The following is a 20719-nucleotide window of genomic DNA, read 5'->3' as shown; positions in this document are numbered from 1 at the left end:
AGATGTGCAGGTGAACAAGCCTCTGATAGTGTGGCTGATGTGATTAGGCCCTATGATGGTGTCCCCTGAATAGATATGTGGACACAGTTGGCAACGGGCTTTGTTGCAAGGATAGGTTCCTGGGTTAGTGGTTCTGTGGTGTGGTGTGTGGTTGTTGGTGAGTATTTGCTTCAGGTTGGGGGGCTGTCTGTAAGCAAGGACTGGCCTGTCTCCCAAGATCTGTGAGTGTGATGGGTCGTCCTTCAGGATAGGTTGTAGATCCTTGATGATGTCTAAATGAGGCACTCCTAGCTCCGAGTCCTCTGCTCAGACAACTAGGGAATGTTGTATTTTATAGATGAGTATACATTTCTGTAATGCTACTTGTTCTCATTGGTAGTTATTTGTATTACTTATGCTAATGTAGTCTTACTTAGTTTGATCATCCAGTACATTTAGTAAGGTTTGTTTCTCTACAATACAGAAACTATTAGTAGACATATCCTGAGTAGTGTAAAGATGCTCACACTGTAACATGGTAACATCCCATTAAATAGAGAGATCCATTGATTATATCACTGTATAATGTTTCTCTAAACAAAAGCTCACTGTTGTAATGATCACTGTATTGTCACTAATATTTACACGGTTAGGATTTGTAAACCTGTTATAAACTTCCTAATAAAGACACAGTGGGAAAAAAAATAGTAAAAGAATTATGTTAGGGTAGTGTTAGCACACATAAGCTGAAAATGTTATTTTTTTTAAACCCAGCATTTTACCAAGATCTATTTATGTATGTGTTGATATGTGGTGTTTACTTCTGGTTTGATTGTGTTTTTTATCTACCTTAGGACGTTTATTTACTCATTCTTCACGAGAGGCAGACCTTTCCCACTGCAGATACTTCTCTTTGGCATACTATTCTGTATCTATAATGGTTTCCTTCAAGGGTACTACATGATTTACTGCGCTCAATACCCAAAAGATTGGTTCACTGACTTCAGATTTACATCAGGTAATTACAGACTACAGGATTTCCAGTATCTACTCTCCAAGCAGTTTGTAAGCATTTTGAACTGTGTTCTAAACTTTATTGCACTTGTGAGTCAAAGTCAGTGGTGACAGGAATCAGCACAAAACCTGCCTGCTGGCCCAGATGTAAAGACTAAAAAGAACCATTTTCACAATGAAAATAGAGGAGTTAAATGTAGTAGCTTTTTGCCAAGCAGCCACCTTTGAAAACACCAGCTATTAAAGCACAGACTCAGATCATTAGCCTTGCTATATCCTTCTTGGCACCACATTAGACTTTTGTTAAGGCCTGAGGAGTTGCAAATTCCAAATGAACTTCTCAGGCCTTGTCTACACTAGGGATTCTCCCTAATTCCATCAGTTGGCCATTGGAGTTGCACTGCTGCGGACAAAACAAAGTCACAAGCTCCGCTGATGCAATTTGTGGCTTTCCTTGCCCATATGAGGGGCTTGCACTGATGCAGCTACACCGATGGCTGGTCACTGGTGGATGAAGTCAGGGCAAATCCCCTATGTAAACACGGCCTCAGAGACTAACCTCCTTCTCCTCCTGAGGCACATGGAAAGTCTAAAGAACAAATTTGGTCCTGGTGTAAGTAGGTTCAACTCCACTGACTTCAGCAATGTAGTATGCAGGCTGACTTTGACCCTGGAAATTCACTGAGAGTGAGTTATTTAGCAGAGGAAGCCAGTTGATGTTGTTACTCATGTTGTGCTCAGCTCAAGGGAAGATTTTTAAAAATGTTAATACAAGAAATGATGATAAATGGGGGGCGGGGCGGGCGGTTGAGCAAACCTTCTTTTGGTTTATATAAGGCAAACCTTGCCTTATATAAAATGCCTTACTTATAACTAGGGCCCTATATATTCTGCAACATGCTGGGGATCTATGTTCTGCAGAAAGATCTCGTGGCTTACTATTTGAATTGCAGTAATGCCTGGAGGCTTCAACTGAGGTCAGAGTCCCATTGTGCTAGACACTCAGAACAAACCTAGCAAAAGTTTCCCCCTGTTTACAGTCAAAATAGACAAAACAGAGTGGGGAGGCCAGAGAGGTGAAGAAACTTGCCCAGGGTCACACCACAGGTCAGCAGCAGAGCCAGCATAGGGCGAGGTGGGGGTGAGTTATATACAGTTAGTATTATACTCCCCTTTCTTGCACCTCAGCTTAACCCCTTCCTGAAAGCAAGGCCAGAGTTGTCTTTTCAGAAAGCATTACACAGTATAAAGCCCCTGAATTTTGGTGTAACAGCTTCCAGTCACTTTCAGAAAAAGAAAGTACCACACAATTTGCCCAATAAACAAATATTTATATTTAATGCAAACAAAGAAAAACAGTGTAGTTGAAGTATTTAAGTATTAAATATAAATGTATTGAAGTATTAAATAACTTGTAAACAAAAAGCTATTGGCTAGTAAATCTACATAAGTGTCCTTTCATACAGACTTTCACAAACTTGCTGCTATTAAAAATGTAAGGCTTTAGCATAACACCTACACTCTATTTTCACACACAAATAAACAGTCTTGTTTTCCTCCTAATCATCGTCAGAGATGATTCTCTCAGGCTATAGTGTGGTCCAAAAGGTAGCACATGTCATCTGAATTTGTTGGACCTGGAATGAAGCTTCAGAGGCTCTCCATCCCCAGATCAAATACTTCCAGCTTGTCAGCCAAACAGATATGGTCAATGGATTCTTCTAGCTAGCAGTTCTCAGTACTCTGTTAATAGAAGATTGGCTTTCCTAAGCTTGTGCGTCAGACAGGAAGATTGTGTTTGTAGCCAAGATGTTACAGGTGCTCATGACCCAGCCCTGACAACCAACACTGACCTGCTAACTATAATGTATCTCACATGACAGTCATGCACTTAGCAGCCCAGTACACTTTCCCGCAGGCCTGCTTAGATGTGGCTTATTCAGCTGAGTGGCAGTAATGTCTGTAATTGTGTCCAGCAGCCAGCAGGAGTCACTGTGATACACAATCTGCCACATACTCTGTTCCTCCTGATGAATTACAGTGGGAGAAGCAGCTGCGAGAGGAGGACCAGACAGCAGACTTCAGGGAGAAGATGCTAGTTCTGGGAGTGCCAGGCTCCCCTAGCTTCTCACAGACAGATAACACTCTCTAGCCTCCAGCTAACCCTTCCAGATGCCCAGCCCTGCCAGACTCTCGGTGGTCCCATTTCCCCCCAAATATACCCCCTCAATTTTCCACCCAGTTATCCTCAGGCACCTGTCAGCAATTCCAGACACACCAGCGCCCATCCAGTGTCTCCAAACACCTTCCAACATTCATTAACCACCTTCCCCCAGACTTCTAGCATTGTCCAGCACCCACCTCTCCACATCCTAGATGCCCTCCAGCACTCACCCACCCATATACCCTAGCCGCCATCCTTCTGTGACCTATCCCAACTACAGCAGCCAAGTTCTGCACAACCCCATATCCGGCCCCTGTCACTGCTCAGGGCAGGGTTTGTTGATCATAAGATGAATTTTATAATCATATACAAATGATTGTCTATTATAAAAAAAAATACCTATTTTGCTTCAGTTTTCACTAAGAAGCTAAATGGTGACCAGATACTCAACACAATTAATATTAACAAAGGAGAAGGGAATGCAAGCCAAAATAGGGAAAGAAAAGGTGAAAGAATATTTAGATAAGTTAGATGTGTTCAAGTCATAGCGTTTGAGGCCAAAAGGGACAACTAGATCATCTAGTCTGACTTCCAGTATACCACGGGCCACCAACCCCACCCAGCACCCCACACACTAAGCACAACGACTGAAATTAGACCAAAGAATTACAGCCCACAGGAGACTGGACTGTTATGTGCCACATGCAGAGAATAGGAGGGATCAAGGTGCACCAGGGCCTGAGGCTCCCGCAATCACAGGGATATGGTTAAGTAAGATACTCAGATAAGCTTGGCAAGTGACCCACACACACATGCTACAGAGGAAGGTGAAAAAACCCCACGGTCCCTGCTAATCTGACCTGGGGGGAAATTCCTTTCCGATCCCACTTATGGCAATCAAGGTACCTGCACCATAAGCTTCCTGAAACTTTGTGAGCAGCATCTATTGGATCTACTCACCTCTGTAGGGCCTGATGAAATTCACCCTAGGTTACTTAAGGAACGAGCTGAAGCAATCTCAGAACAGTTAGCAGTTATCTTTGAGAACTCCTGAAGGAGGGCAAGGTCCCAGAGGACTGGAGCAGGGCAAACATAATACCTATCTTAAAAAAGGGAACAAGGAGAACCTAGGGAATTATAGACTAATCATCCTAACTCGGATACCTGGAGAGATACTGAAACAAATTGTTAAACAATTAATTTGTATGCACCTAGAGGATAATAGGGTTATAAAGAATAGCCAGCATGGATTTGTCAAGAATAAATCATGCCAAACTAACCTAATTTTCTTCTTTGACAGGGTTACTGGCCTAGTGGATAGGGGGAAGATGTGATATACCTTGATTTTAGTAAAGCTTTTGACACAGTTCCACATGACATTCTCACAAGTAAATTAGGGAAGTGTGGTCTAGATGAAATTATATTGGGTGCACAAATGGTTGAAAAACCATATGCAAAGAGTAGTTATCAATAGTTCACTGTCAAACTGGGAGGACATATCTAGTGGGGTCCCACAGAGGTCAGTCCTGGGTCCGGTACTATTCAATATTTTCATTAGTGACTTTGATAATGGAGTGGAGAGTGTGCTTATAAATTGGGCAGATGACATCAAGCTAGGAGGGGTTGTATGCACTTGGAGGACAAGATTAGAATTCAAAATTGGAGAATTTGGTCTGAAATTGCAAATTGGAGAAATTGGTCTGAAATCGACAAGATGAATTTCAACAAAGATAAGTGCAGAGTAGTGCACTTAGGAAGGAAAAATTAAATGCACAACTACAAAATGGGGAATAACTGGGTAGGCAGTAGTACTGTAGAAAAGAATCTGGGGGTTATAGAGGAGCACAAATTGGATATGATGCAGCTCTGAAAAAGGCTAATATTCTGGGGTATATTAACAGGAGTGTCCTATGTAAGCCTGGGAGGTAATTGTCTTGCTCTACTTGGCACTGGTGAGACCTCAGTTAGAGTACTCTTTAGGAAAGATGTGGGTAAATTGCAGAGTCCAGCAGAGAGCACGAAAATGATAAACAGTTTAGATAACCTATGAGGAAAGGTTTAAAAACTGGGCATGTTTAATCTTCAGAAAAGAAAACTGAGGGAGGACTTGATAACAGATTTCCAATATGTTAAAGGCTGTTTTAAAGAGGATGGCGATCAATTGTTCTCCACATCAACTGAAGGTAGGACAAGAAGTAATGGGCTTAATCTGCAGCAAGGGAGATTTAGGTTAGATAGTAGGAAAAACTTTCTAAGGGTATTTAAGGCCAGGAATAGTCTTCCAAGGGAGGTTGTGGAATCCTCATCATTGAAGGATTTTAAAAAAGATTGGACAAACACCTGTCAGGGTGGTCTAGATCTACTTAGTGTGATGAAGATTTGAGCCTGATGAGTCATCTGAAGTAATTTCCTGCAAATAGTAAGGTTCCAGCCAATCCACAACCAAGGGTCTAACCAAGTGACCCCAAAGCAGATATATAGACTCCTAATGAAAGCACGCTGCTCAATGTCACTATCTTGTCAGGGTTACTTCCAGCGGCATAGTGGTTCTGACAGACTGTTCCTATTCCAGCCTGTCCCTGCTCTTGCCCCAGCCTGTCCCTGCTCCAACAAGGCTAGTTGCCCAGCTGACCTGACACTTGGTCCAGCCTCACTATAGAGGGCTGGACTTGATGACCCTCTGAGGTCCCTTTCAGCCATACGTTTCTATGATTCTGTAATTAGCCAGACCAGGAGCTATCATGCCAATCAATATCTCATTTTCATTCTGTAGGTGTTCTGTTGTTTTTGTTTGGCATGGGAATCAATATTCACAGTGACATCCTGCTACGCCAGCTAAGGAAACCTGGAGACCATACTTACAAGATTCCACAAGGTACATTCTCCCTATGCCCCTCACCCAAAAAGAGAAGCACAACTGGATAAATAGTAGGGGGGTGAGGGGGGCTGGCAAAAGTAAAATATACATCAAAACACAAAGCTCTTAAAATTATTTGGAGCCATTAGTTCCACATGGATACTTGACTCAGATGTACCCCCCTACAGCATGAATTAATTGCAGAGGCATGGTAATCATACATCTTTGGCCTAAATTTTGCCGGGGAGAAGTGATGACGGGGAGAGAGTTCAGCAGGCCACTCCTACCCTCTGAGTCCTGAAGAACACTTTCTATGTGAACTTTGCACAGCTTGGGTTTTGGAGGGATGCCCAGCTGTGGGTTTGGAAGTGTCCTAGGCTATACCTCTCTAGCGCCCCCTTGGGGCAGGGCAGGTGCTGCTCCTGTCTTGGAGTTCAGGGCATCTGCCCCCTGGCAGGAGAGTTAAAGTAGTTAAAACAAAAATTCAGTCTGCTTTCACAGCCCATAAAAAAGCAGAGTCCTAGGCCTTCAAGAAGCCAAAGAGGAAAGTACCAGCCCTCCTTCTTTCTGAGAGGGCCTGAGCAGCCAAGACTTTCAAGCCTTGGTCAGTAACCTCCTATTCCGGGGGGCCAGGAGTTCTGAGTTACAGTCCTGCTCCTTCAGCGTGCTGCCGTGCATTGAGCAGGGATCCTCCCTTTTAAGAACTTGCCCATTTCCAGGCTTGCCAAGTCTCACAAGGTGCACTGTGTCGAGTCTGACTGTGCCCAGAGGATCTGCCCCAGCACATACCCTCCCCCCTTATGATGGAGGTCAGAATCCCATCATCCAAGTGTGACTCCCCCACTTCCCACAAAAGAAGTCTTCATTGCTGTGTTTCTTTCCTGCATGATGTTGTACTCTAAAAATATAGGGTTGGAGAGACAAGTATCATAGCATATACTCCTGGGGGAATTCTGCACTACTGTGCGCATGCGGAATTCATGTCACTCTGCAGAATTTCTATGCTTCCCTGCAGATGGGGAAGCTATGGGAAACTGTATGGGGGTGGATGCCGGGCTGGGGATGCCCATGGGTGTAGTGCCACTGTCCCCCACCATTTCAGCAAGCGTAGATCTGTCCAGCTGAATGAGGGTGCTGCTTGGCTCCGCTGACTCTGCAGCTGGATGCTGCCTCTTGGGCCCTAGTGCTGGTCATGCTCCCTTTCTGTGTGCTAGAGCCATCCTGTTTTCCGTACAACGAGTGCCTGCAGTGCTAATGGCAATCCCCCAGTTACCTCTTCTGTCTGCAACCTGGATGGCAGTCACATGGATCTTGAGCCAGGTGCCAGGATTAGCCTTAGGTCAGAGGTCACAGTCTCCAGTTTTCCTACTTTGTGAATAATTTCCCAAAAATATTCCCAGTCCTGACCAGTAATGACAGGGTAGTGCCAATATTTGAGGAAGGAGCTACCAGGTGGGCATCCATATGCTGACCAACAGTTAACTATAGTCATCAGCTGGGGAAGGCCATCACATCTCCATGTATGCACTGGAGGAAGATTATCTCACTTGCGATCCCTTCTACAGCAGCCAGGGGAGATTGGATCAAGGTCTGGCTACATCTGGAGTCCAACAGACCATGCACTTTTGTCCCATTAATCAATCCAAGTACTGTTATTCTGGCGGGCTCTTTCTTCCTTGCTCTGCTTTCTGTTGTCCACATCTGGGTATACTCGCACTCCATCGTGGGACATTCTCTTCAGATGTGTCCCAGTCGCCTACATGAGAAAAAGATCACCATGTTGTGGTCTGAGCCCATCTTCTTGTTCAGCGATGACCCTGCTTGTTGTAGGGGTTTGGCATCTAAGTCCGTAGTAACCCCTACTCATTAGCAGGGCTGGGAATCAACTGTCCTGGTTAGATTTTATCTGGGCCCTTTCTGGCCCGTTGCTGGGACTCACTGAGAGACTGAAGACAAGGGTATTTGTCCCTGACCAGCATGGGGTGCCTTTCACCTGTCCAGGCTTCACATCAGGCTGGGTCAGCCTCTAAGCCCTAGGTTGTCCCCTTCCATCTGTTCTCTGGGGGTTCCATAGCAGCAAAAAAGTTTTCCATCATTTGCATCACTGTTGTTAATGACCTTGGCGGATGCCTCAGTACCCACTCCCATACCTGAGTGAGGAATATTTGTATGAACTGCTGGACAAGTACTCCAGTTCTCTCCTCCGACCGTAACGACTACCAGAAATGGTCCTTCAGTTTTTGGGCCATCACCTGTGGCTGGACTCCTTTGGGACATGTTTGCGTACAGAAGTGGTCGAGGAGCATTTCTTTGCTGATATAGAGAAAGTCCAGAATGGCAGACTTAATCAGTGTGTAATCCCAAACCAGAGCCGTCCCTTGGGTATGGTGAATCGGGGCAACAACCTCAGACCCCGTGCTTTGGGAAGCTCCGCAGGTGGGCGGGCGGGGAGGTGAGGTGGGAGGCAGGTGGCGAGCAGGGTGAGGAGGTGAACAGGAGATGGGCAGGCAGGTGGGGGGGGCAAGGAGGAGTCACCCTATGAGAACCTCCCCCTCCCCTCAGTGCCTCCTGCCCACCAGCGGACCCCGCTGATCAGCACCTCCCCCTCCCTCTCAGCACCTACCGTGGATCAGATGTTTCACTGCATCAGGAAGTGCTGGCGGGGAGAGGAGAGAAGTGACGGTGTAGCACGCTCAGGGGAGGGGGCAGAACTGGGCGGGGAAGGGGCAGGGGCGGGAAGAGGCAGGGCAGGGGTGGGAAGAAGCAGGAAGGGGGTGGGGTTTTGGGGGAGGGGTGGACTGGGCGTGGGACCTGGCCGGAGTTAGGGGGAGCACCCCCTGGCATATTAGAAACTTGGTGCCTATGTCCCAGGCCCTGCACCCCACTAGGGACGGCCCTGTCCTAAGCAGCCACGGGGTCAAGCCCTCAGCAGGCTGTGTCAGTCAGGTAGGGGGCGAATACAAGGGCCAAGTGCTCTGGAGGCCTGTTCCTGGTCCTGCTTGAAAGTGGTCAAGAAAACCCCAGGGTCATATTTTAAAACACAAATCAGAAAAAGAATTCAGATTTAAGTCATAACTCTAACATTATAATAAGCTTTTACATTAAATCAGGGGTAGGCAACCTACGGCACGTGTGCCAAAGGCGGCCCATGAGCTGATTTTCAGTGGCACTCACACTGCCCGGGTCCTGGCCACCGGTCTGGGGGGCTCTGCATTTTAATTTAATTTTATATGAACCTTCTTAAACATTTTAAAAACCTTATTTACTTTACATATAGCAATAGTTTAGTTCTATATTATAGACTTATAGAAAGAGACCTTCTAAAAACGTTAAAATGTATTACTGGCATGCAAAACCTTAAATTAGAATAAATAAATGAAGACTCGGCACACCACTTCTGAAAGGTTGCCGACCCCTGCATTAAATGTTACTTTAGTGTAAATCTTTTAAAACATGAATCAGGCCCCATCTTATTCTGCTTCATTGGCCGCTGGATCCCTGGCTGCCCGGGCCACCTGTTGCCCCACAAGTAACTGTTGTACCAGGTTTTGTTGCAGGTCTTTCTGCTGGGTCGCCATCTCGGATAGCAGCTGCTGTTGTTGGGTTGTCTGGAGCTGTTGTTGAGTGGCCCATTGCAACAGTTGCTGCTGAAACTCCCGTTGCTGGGTTGACGGCTCTGGCTGGCTCCATGTCAGCCACTTGCACTTGCTCTGGATCCATGCTACGTGGGCTCTTTGTCTCTCATGTGCACAGGCTTCAAATCTCCCTCTGATTTACCCTTACGTCAGGGTTGGGACATAAGCATTCTCCACTGCTATACCTCTGTCACTACACCTAGGCCTTCAGGAAAACAAAGAGGGGAAAAAAAAGAAAGAAGTACTAACACTCCTCCTTTCTGAGGGGCCCTCAGTAGCCTAGACTCTCAAGCTGTATTCTTGGTCAGCAGCCCCCTGCTTCCAAGGCTCAGGGAAACTCTGAGTTGCAGTCCTGCTCTTTCAAAGCGCCATCCTGCACTGAGCAGCAATCAAGCCGCACAGGTGTGCTGGGTTGATGCTGATTGTGCCCAGAGGAGTGCTTTAACTCCTTTCTGACTGGCATGTGGAAATGACCCACCACAGGGCAAAAGAGCTGAAGACTTCTGTGTCATGCTCCCCTGCCTATGGCATGTTCCCCTGATGAATCTGTGGCATGTCATGTAAAAATTGCCCTGACCAATATTCTGGATCTATGTTTTGCCATTGCCAAACCTGGTCATCAACCCCTCTCCTGCTCCATCTTCTGTCCTCTTTAGAGAGAAGTGATTTGGGAGTGTCTTGTCCTTGAGAGAGAAATGGTCTGAGCTCAATATGGGGATCTAGGATCTTTCTGGTTCTAATTCTGATCTTGACTCTGACTCCTTCTGTTGGCTTGTTGCCTCTGGTAACCTCTTTCTGCCTCAGTTACTAATTTACCCTAACATGGGTTTGGTGAGTAGCAATGGACTCTAGCTCCAAAATATATCCAGAATTTGAGCTCCCCAAAGTTTATAGATTCATAGATTTTTAAGGCCAGAAGAGACCATTCAATCATTTAGATTGACCATCTGAATAACACAGGCCCTATTCCACCAAGTTTGATCTGTGAAATAGGTTCAGCCCTGTCTCTAGCTGTGAGAATTGATGATTGTAAAGTGGTTTGAAGTCTGTGGACTTATTTCTCCTCTCACTTGTGCCAGTTTTACTTTAGTATAATTCTACTGGCTTTGGAATTATTCATTGATTTACATGGGTTCAGTGGGAGGAAAATCAAGCCTTCTAAATGTGAAAAGTGTGACTTACAGTCCCCACCCTGCAATGTTTTGTTGTTGACTTGAAATGAGGGTAATTAGTTTTCACTCCTCTTATATGCACTTGTGACTTTTTTTGAATGCAGGGGGACTGTTCACATATGTATCTGGAGCTAATTTCTTTGGTGAGATAGTGGAATGGTTTGGCTATGCCACAGCAACCTGGTCCTTACCAGCCTTTGCATTTGCACTTTTTACACTGTGCTTCATTGGGCCACGTGCTTATCACCATCACAGGTATCAAAACCAAGATTGCTTCATGCTCACCTACAGTTGCATAATCCCTGGGATGGGGGCGGATTCAAGATAAAATTGAAATGCTCAGTACTGTATATGGAAGCAGAAATGCCTCATTATTCAATGAAAAGAACATATAATGTGGGGACATCAGGAAAAAGCTTGATGTGGTGGTGTTTAGCAAGTGGAGTTTTCAGTTGATTCCCTATTACATTTTCTAGAGCAGGGGTGGGCAAACTACGGCCCGCGGGACTGTCCTGCCCGGCCCTTGAGCTCCCAGCCCCTCCCCTGCTGTTCCCCCTTCTCTGCAGTGATGCAGCAGCGCAGGCAGCGTGGCTTGCGCCCGCCTACCTCCAAGGCTTTCAAATAAGCCTGTCCCGCCGCTCTGAGCGGCCTGGTAAAGGTAAGGGGATGGAGGGAGGGCAGGAGGTCCCAGGGGGCAGTCAGGGGACAGGGGGCGGTTGGATGGGGCAGAGGTTCGGGGGGGGCAGTCAGGAGACAGGGAGCAGGGTGGCAGTTGGATAGGGGGTGGGGTCCGGGGGGGGCAGTTAGGGATGGGGGTCCTGGAAGGGGGTGGTCAGGGGACAAGGAATGGGGAAGGGATGGATGGGTCAGGGGTCCCAGAGGGCCTGTCAGGGGGTGGGGGGGTGGATAGGGGTCGGGGCAGTCAGGGGACAGGGAGCAGGGGGGGTTGGATAGGGTGTGCGTCCCCGGGGAGGCAGTTAGGGGCAGGGGGTCCCAGGAGGGGGTGGTCAGGAGACAAGGAGCAGGGGGGGTTGGATGAGTCGGGGGTTCTGAGGGGGGCAGTCAGGGGGCGGAAAGGGGGAGGGGGAGGATAGGGGGCGGGGGCCAAGCTGTTTGGGGAGGCACAGCCTTCCCTACCCAGCCCTCCATACCGTTTCGCAACCCCGATGTGGCCCTCGGGCCAAAAAGTTTGTCCACCCTATTCTAGAGCCTCCATTTTTAAAAGTTACTTATGGTTTGGGGTACACTGATTTTTGGGGGCCCAACTTGAAGCACCTTAATGGGGCCTGATTTTTAGAAAGTATTGACCATCCATCCTCTGAAAATCAGACTTCATTAATGTGGCTTATGTAGCCAACACTGAAATGGAAGAAAGTGTTCCATCAACAAAGGTAACAGCCTCTATTGCTGAGCATTCTTACAAGCCTCTTGAGCTTCCATGAGGCAGCAGTCAAGGAAAGTGCTTTAGTCCAGGAGCAGTTCTTAGCTACCATAGTGATCCATACCTGGACATTTTAGGGTGAAATAAGGACAGCAGTAAACTGTAACTCCAAAATAGTCAATAGGCCTGACTGTCATTTACATTAAACCCCTTACACAGCTCTGGCAATGTAAAGGAGCTTAAAATGACTGTAAGCTACATTACATCTCCCACTCACGTTAAAGGCCCCTTTTGGCTGCCACAGCAGTGTAAAGGGGCTATAGTGTAAATGTGAATCAGATCCTAGCAATTTACTTTGGATTGACACGGGTGTGAATAAGAGTGGGATTTTGCCCTTAGAGCTACAAAAGATATTCAAGAAGAATTCAGATTTAAGTCATAACTTTAACGTTATATTAAGTTTTGATATTTAATGTTACTTTTGTGTAAATCTTTTAAAACGTCTCTTTTGTGCAGTTACTGAAATTGGTTACAAAGTGAGGCATTTTTGAAGGGGATTTCAGGATGGAAGAAGATTAAGCTTTATTAAAGCAATAAGTGAAGTTTTCTGGGCATACATGCAGGTTCACTCTCATTTATTGTCTTTCAGGTACTATCTCAGGATGTTTACAGACTATCCAAAGTCCAGGAAAGCCCTGATTCCTTTCATTTTTTAAAGTCTGAAAATAAGGACTCCTTTGGTTTTTAGGGGTTTTTTACACAGCCTAATTTTAAACTGGGGTTTCACTGTAAAAAACTTGTGTAACATGATATTGTTGGTTTAAATGATCAATAATGTAATTCCGAACTAACACTCTTGTGTTTAACTATAGTATGTACCACAGATAACTTTATTTGGTGACACTGACATAGCTGAATGTGCAAAGGGAGCCCTGCCAAACAATGGGCATGATTGTCAATGGAGTTACACCAATGTAAAACTGATGTAACCCTACTGATGTCAATGAAGTTACACTGGTTTAACACTGGTGTATGAGAGTAGAAAATCAGGCCCAATATCTGAGTTACCTCTTTAAACAATAACTTTTCTATGGCTAGACTACTAATATTTCACCATCAGGGATCATTATGTTGTTTATTAAAGCATTCACAGCTACCTCAGGATTTTTGACTTGAAAATCCAGATTCTCTTCAGACATGTAAATTGCTATTCTTACAAAGACCAGAGGTGCTGAAAGTAGGACAAAAATAAAAACCACATAAGACATCTTCTAGTGAATGAAGATGTTCTCTGATGCCAGTAGTTAATTTTGTCCGAGGAGAACATTGTCAGATATTCTCCATCTTCTGAACTGACGCAGGAACATTTTTGAATTTCCACAGAAGCCCAGCGTGTCTCCTGCTAATTTCAGAAGGTAGTAAGGAATTTTTCCAAAGGTTTCACCAGTTCCAATAGGAACACAATTCCCAAAAGACCCTGATATTGTTAGTTACTTATTAGACCATAACATAGATCACAATAATTATCCCAGTAGATGGGGAAGACAAAGGTCAGACTCCCACAGACTACACACATTATGTGCCTTTGAAACTTGCCTTTGGATTGATTGTATTCAATTTTATACACAGTACAATAAAGTCTATGTAAAACAGTGAGCTGTCACAGTCTGTAACTGCTTTTTATAGGAATAGTGTTGGGGGTGCCACCAGAGCCAGTGCAGGATATTTTGCGCCCCCGGCGAAACTTCCACCTTGCGCCCCGGAGAGCTGCAGTAGCAAAGAGAGTGCTCAGAACCGCGCAGCGCAGCCTCCCCAGAGAACTTTGCTCCGCCAGGGAGCCGGGAGGTGAAGGGGGAGAGGGGTCGCGGGGAGAGGCAGTGGTGGCTAGTGCTTGTGCTGTTGATGACACATAAATCACCAAATTCAAATGTCACCATGGTGAGGAGCCCAGGCAGGCAATCTCTCTCTCTCACACACACCTCTCTCCCAGGAAGATTGCAGCCACAGCAGCAGCAAGGCCGGTCTGGATGCGAAGCGGGATCGGATGAAGCACAGCGCCCTGGCAGAGAGAGGGGAAGCCCGTGGCGAGGCGCAGGGACCTCAGCAACTCGCTCGCTTTGGAGAGGCTCTTCCCCGCACGTTGGAGAGCTCCAGGCTGGGAGTGGACAGAAGCGCCACCGGAATGGAGAGAAGCAGAGCGCCAGGGAGAGGGGAAGCGGGGGGACGGATGGACAGAGGCGCACCCTGGAGGGTCAGCCTTGCGCGTTCCACCTCTCCCCTTCCAACCCTGTGTTCCCTGTCCCCTCTGTCATCTCCCCCCTTTCCTCCATCACTGTGTCTCCTTCCCTCCTCCTCCTCTCCAGCGTTTTCCTCCCTCCCCAGAGACAAGGGAAGTGCCTGGGAAATGCAACCGAGGCAGGTCGCCGGAGAGCCAGCCCCACTCGCCCGTGAGAAGATGTGCCCTGCCTCAGGTCCAGGGCACAGGCTTGTGATAAAGTGCGAGCAGCCATGCCTTGCCGTGGACATCTGCCCGGCAGAGAGAGGCTGGAAGTTTCCCATGGGGGCGATTCCCAAGCCCTCTGATTCCGGCTCCTCTATTTATTTACACCAGGAAGAGGTTTTCCCTGGCAGGAGAAAGGAACAAAGATGAACCCTCCTTGCATGCACGGCTGGGTTGCCATGAGGCAACCTGCACACAGAATGGGCCAGAGCTGCCCAATGTAGCATGTGGAAGAGACAGAGTGCGAGGGAGACCCGAGTACGGGGGAAGGCGGCTTGGGAAAAGGACTGAACTGCGCCCCATCCCATTTTGGATGAAGCAAAAAACAATTTTGGGGCACTATGTTTTGGCGCCTCCAAATCTTGGCGCCCTAGGCGGCCACCTAGTTTGCCTAATGGTTACACTGGCCCTGGCAACAGGGGATGGATCATTTGATGATTACTTGTTCTGTTCATTCCCTCTGGGGCACTTGGCACTGGCCTCTGTCGGAAGACAGGATAGTGGGCTAGATGGACCTTTGGTCTGACCCAGTATGGCCATTCCTATGTTCTTAACAAGGGCTCTTTGTGAGAAAAACACTTAAGAGCATCTCAGTACCACAACCTCTCCCCCCCCCCCAAGCTTTTAGAGGTGGCATGTGTAACAATGCTGGTTCTGGTAGGACCCAACTGAGTGCCAATTCAGGACAAATTGCTTTAAGCAGGGCAGTTACAGCCCAAGGCTGGGGTTTTTCCATCTCTAAGGCAAACCAAACCAGCCAGACAGATTGGACTTTGGTTTTACCCCACTGCCACTACAGGACCTTGGTTGCAACAATGATCTATAGGATCTACAGTCCCAGATTATGTCAATAATGTCACAGCATGGGTACATATTATGGTTGCAGACTATCCCTAAACAACCATAAAGATTTGAAACCAAATACCCTTCTCTCTTTATTTTAACTCCTTTTGTTCTGCCAGCTTTATATGTAAATAGAACTAACACAAATGTCTTTTTCTGGTAAGCGATTTTAATAATTATTTTGGGGGGGCCCATTGTTTTCTTCCTCTTTTTCAATAAATGTTTTATTTTAGGTTCTTCCCAATATTCACATTTTTTGCCTTCATTATCTCTGAGGAAGAATTTGGCTTAGATGCTGTTTCTCTCTGAAGGTCATCCCCTAGCACCTCTCTGAGCATAGGTCTTCTACTTACCTTCTGTTGAGCTGCTATCCCTTCATCCATCCCCATGCAGAGAAAGAAACCTACCTGGGAAAATTAATCCATCATCCTAAAGCCCCTTGTTAATTTAATTACTTCTACATTGTTCAAAAAGATGTTCTTCAGAATCTGACTTTCCCTACCCCTGAGCTATACCATTTTGGTGATACACAAATAGCTTAGTCATATGTCTGTCAGTTCTCTTTGTAAAACTCATTTAATGCACCTTACTAAATGGTAAAACAAATCACTTATTGATACCAGAGTTTAGTTATCTAATCTCTCGCAACAACTGTAAAATTCAATTAAATGTTGTTCTTTCTGAAGTTAAAAGAACAATGGACCTTGGCGTTTCTTATTCTCAACTCTTTCCCCTGCATGCACTTCAGTCTTTGCACCAGTGCTCTCAGTGAGAGGTTACACAAGACAAGATAACAACATGAACATGAACAAGACAGCTACAGACAAGGAATACATTTGTAGTTACTATTATTTTGTTTGTTTTACGAAATATAGGCTTAATCCTGCTCCTATGGAAGTCAATGACAAAATTCTCAGAGATATCAGTAGGACCAGACATGGTCTCTATATGATCATCTTTTGGTTGAGGGGGTTGAGGTGAGGGAAGGAAACTGTCCCAGAAGCAGTGTTTCCCTTCCCCTTGAATTCTGGTGGCCTCCCGTACATGGGACTGAAATTCATTGTGTTCCTGTATAAACTCCACATAATAACATATTCAGGAAGCATAGTTCTACCTATACTTTCCACTGTGAAATAAATCTGTACTAAAGAGCACAATCCTGCCATAAAATAAGAGAACTAATTCATTATGTTTACATCATTGTAACCCCTATTAGTGTAAATGCTGAAGCACAAGGAACCACAACTCTAGGAGTTCACTGTAGTGTGGTCCAATGGATAGGGTAATAAATTGGGATTCATGATATGTGGATTCTAGTCTAGGCTCTATCCCTGACCTGCTGTGTGATCTTGGGCAAGTGATTTCACCACTTTATGGCTTTGTTTGCCCTTCCACCTCTTGTCTGTTTAGACTATAAGCTCCTTAGGGCAGGGACTATCTCTGATTGTGTGTTCATACAGCACCTGGTATTATGGGGAGAGTCTTGGTTGAGACCTTTAGGTGCTACCATAATACAAATCATACATAGACATTTTCACACTGAGGAAATTCTAGGAGCTGTTGATAGGAAGATTAATAAATTAGTTACAAAACATTCTAAGGTCCAGGAAGTGTTCAAAGGGTGGAGTGACAAATTTTTCAAAACCTCCTAAGTTAGTGCTTTTGAAAATGTTTACCCACAATTAAAAACAGATTCAGAACACTGATTTAAACAAACTATGAGTCAATTGTCATTTGTCTGATTCCAGTAACTGCAAATTCTTGGACAATGGCCAAAAAGGAGACTCCATTCCCTTAGGACAATACTAATGTAATGTTATCTAATTAAAATATAATCATGCAAATCATTATTGCTACCACTGCTATATAATTGCAACGAATCATGTACAAAGTGTGGCGTATGGCCAGAAAGGGTTAAGCAGCTTGCAAGGTAAATAACCCAGAGCCAACCTTTAAAGTCATGACAGGAAAGTATGCAAATGCTAATTAGGGCCATTCAATGGTAGATAGGCTAGAAATTTGAAATGCAAACCTATATTGTTAGAAGTTAGAAGTGATCCTAATTATTTGTGTGTAATCCTAAATGTTAGCCGTGTAAACATACAGTTCCTGTCTGTCACTATAGCTATTGATTCAGAGATCAAAAGGGAATATTAACATTTAGATGAATCTTGGGTGCAATAATGTCATTGTCTATCTTTAAAGTTTGCAATAAACTGCTTAATGGATAAATTATCTTATGTTAATCCATGTAGTTAATTACCAGTGAGGTTTAGGAAACATATTGTTACATCAAAAGCCTATTATTCACCCAGGACTGTGTGGTCAAGTGGCTGCTAGAAAACTGTATAAAAGACCCTGGGGTCCCAATCCTTTTTATCTCAGATCTGCTTGAGGCTTCATTTAGGGGAAGCCTAAGCCATAAGGACTGAGATCCCAGTCCTGACTGGACCACCCGGAATATAAACATTGGACTATAACCTATGAGCTATTTCTGAAAGAACTTCTTGCATCTACCAAGCTCACCATCTCTGCTCCATCTCTTGCATCTGAAGAAGTGAGGTTTTTACCCACAAAAGCTTATACTCAAATAAATCTTTGTGTTTAAGGTGCCACTGGACTCCTTGTTGTTTTTGTGGATACAGACTAACATGGCTACCCCCTGATACTTGATATAGAGTCATAGAATCATAGAATATAAGGGTTGGAAGGGACCTCAGGAGGTCATCTAGTCCAACCCACTGCTCAAAGCAGGACCAATCCCCAACTAAATCATCCCGGCCAGGGCTTTGTCAAGCCTGACCTTAAAAACTTCTAAGGAAGGAGATTCCACCACCTCCCTAGGTAACGCATTCCAGTGTTTCCCCACCCTCCTAGTGAAAAAGTTTTTCCTAATATCCAACCTAAACCTCCCCCACTGCAACTTGAGACCATTACTCCTTGTTCTGTCATCTGCTACCACTGAGAACAGTCTAGATCCATCCTCTTTGGAACCCCCTTTCAGGTAGTTGAAAGCATCTATCAAATCCCGCCTCATTCTTCTCTTCCGCAGACTAAACAATCCCAGTTCCCTCAGCCTCTCCTCATAAGTCATGTGTTCCAGTCCCCTAATCATTTTTGTTGCCCTCCGCTGGACATTTTCTAATTTTTCCACATCCTTCTTGTAGTGTGGGGCCCAAAAGTGGACATAGTACTCCAGATGAGGCCTCACCAATGTTGAATAGAGCGGAACGATCACATCCCTCGATCTGCTTGCTATGCCCCTACTTATACACCCCAAAATGCCATTGGCCTTCTTGGAAACAACAGCACACTGTTGACTCATATCCAGCTTCTCATCCACTGTCACCCCTAGGTCCTTTTCTGCAGAACTGCTGCCTAGCCATTCAGTCCCTAGTCTGTAGCGGTGCATGGGATTCTTCCGTCCTAAGTGCAGGACCCTGCACTTGTCCTTGTTGAACCTCATCAGATTTCTTTTGGCCCAATCCTCCAATTTGTCTAGGTCCCTCTGTATCCTATCCCTACCCTCCAGCGTATCTACCTCTCCTCCCAGTTTAGTGTCATCTGCAAACTTGCTGAGGGTGCAATCCACACCATTCTCCAGATCATTTATGAAGATATTGAACAAAACTGGCCCAAGGACCGACCCTTGGGGCACTCCACTTGATACCGGCTGCCAACTAGACATGGAGCCATTGATCACCCGTTGAGCCCGACAATCTAGACAACTTTCTATCCACCTTATAGTCCATTCATCCAGCCCATACTTCTTTAACTTACTGGCAAGAATACTGTAGGAGACCATGTCAAAAGCTTTGCTAAAGTCAAGGAACAACACGTCCACTGCTTTCCCCTCATCCACAGAGCCAGTTATCTCGTCATAGAAGGCAATTAGATTAGCCAGGCATGACTTGCCCTTGGTGAATCCATGCTGACTATTCCTGATCACTTTCCTCTCCTCTAAGTGCTTCAGAATTGATTCCTTGAGGACCTGCTCCATGATTTTTCCAGGGACTGAGGTGAGGCTGACTGGCCTGTAGTTCCCAGGATCCTCCTTCTTCCCTTTTTTAAAGATGGACACTACATTAGCCTTTTTCCAGTCGTCCGGGACTTCCCCCGATCGCTATGAGTTGTCAAAGATAATGGCCAATGGCTCTGCAATCACATCCGCCAACTCCTTTAGCACTCTCGGATGCAGCGCAACCAGGCCCATGGACTTGTGCTCGTCCAGCTTTTCTAAATAGTCCCGAACCACCTCTTTCTCCACAGAGGGCTGGTCACCTCCTCCCCATGTTGTGCTGCCCAGTGCAGTAGTCTGGGAGCTGACCTTCTTCGTGAAGACAGAGGCAAAAAAAGCATTGAGTACATTAGCTTTTTCCACATCCTCTGTCACTAGGTTGCCTCCCTCATTTAGTAAGGGGCTCACACTTTCCTTGACTTTCTTCTTGTTGCCAACATACCTGAAGAAACCCTTCTTGTTACTCTTAACATTTCTTGCTAGCTGCAACTCCAGGTGTGATTTGGCCTTCCTGATTTCACTCCTGCATGCCTGAGCAATATTTTTATACTCTTCCCTGGTCATTTGTCCAATCTTCCACTTCTTGTAAGCTTCTTTTTTGTGTTTAAGATCAGCAAGGATGTCACTGTGAAGCCAAGCTGGTTGCCTGCCATATTTACTATTCTTTCTACACATCGGGCTGGTTTGTCCCTGTAACCTCAATAAGGATTCTTTAAAATACAGCCAGCTCTCCTGGTCTCCTTTCCCCCTCATGTTATTCTCCCAGGGGATCCTGCCCATCAGTTCCCTGAGGGAGTCAAAGTCTGCTTTTCTGAAGTCCAGGGTCCGTATTCTGCTGCTCTCCTTTCTTCCCTGTGTCAGGATCCTGAACTCAACCATCTCATGGTCACTGCCTCCCAGGTTCCCATCCACTTTTGCTTCCCCTACTAATTCTTCCCGGTTTGTGAGCAGCAGGTCAAGAAGAGCTCTGCCCCTAGTTGGTTCCTCCAGCACTTGCACCAGGAAATTGTCCCCTACACTTTCCAAAAACTTCCTGGATTGTCTGTGCACCGCTGTATTGCTCTCCCAGCAGATATCAGGGTGATTGAAGTCTCCCATGAGAACCAGGGCTTGCGATCTAGTAACTTCTGTGAGTTGCCGGAAGAAAGCCTCGTCC

At 45.7% G+C, this 20719-nt stretch overlaps 1 protein-coding gene across 1 annotated transcript in view; it reads left to right on the top strand.

The window, feature by feature from the left end:
• The window catches only part of SRD5A2 (steroid 5 alpha-reductase 2), a 55589-nt gene extending 42671 nt beyond the window's left edge, over positions 1-12918 (top strand). The window contains exons 2-5 of the mRNA XM_073335273.1: positions 834-997; positions 5931-6032; positions 10926-11076; positions 12852-12918. Coding sequence (XP_073191374.1) covers positions 834-997; positions 5931-6032; positions 10926-11076; positions 12852-12918 — 484 coding nt within the window. The remainder of the gene's footprint in view (positions 1-833; positions 998-5930; positions 6033-10925; positions 11077-12851) is intronic.
• The last annotated feature ends 7801 nt before the right edge of the window (positions 12919-20719 follow it).

This window comes from Lepidochelys kempii, chromosome 3, assembly GCF_965140265.1.
Source record: "Lepidochelys kempii isolate rLepKem1 chromosome 3, rLepKem1.hap2, whole genome shotgun sequence".
In the NCBI taxonomy this organism is placed as follows: domain Eukaryota; kingdom Metazoa; phylum Chordata; order Testudines; family Cheloniidae; genus Lepidochelys; species Lepidochelys kempii.
Note: the sequence above shows the minus strand (reverse complement) of the source record. Positions and strands in the feature narration are given on the sequence as shown.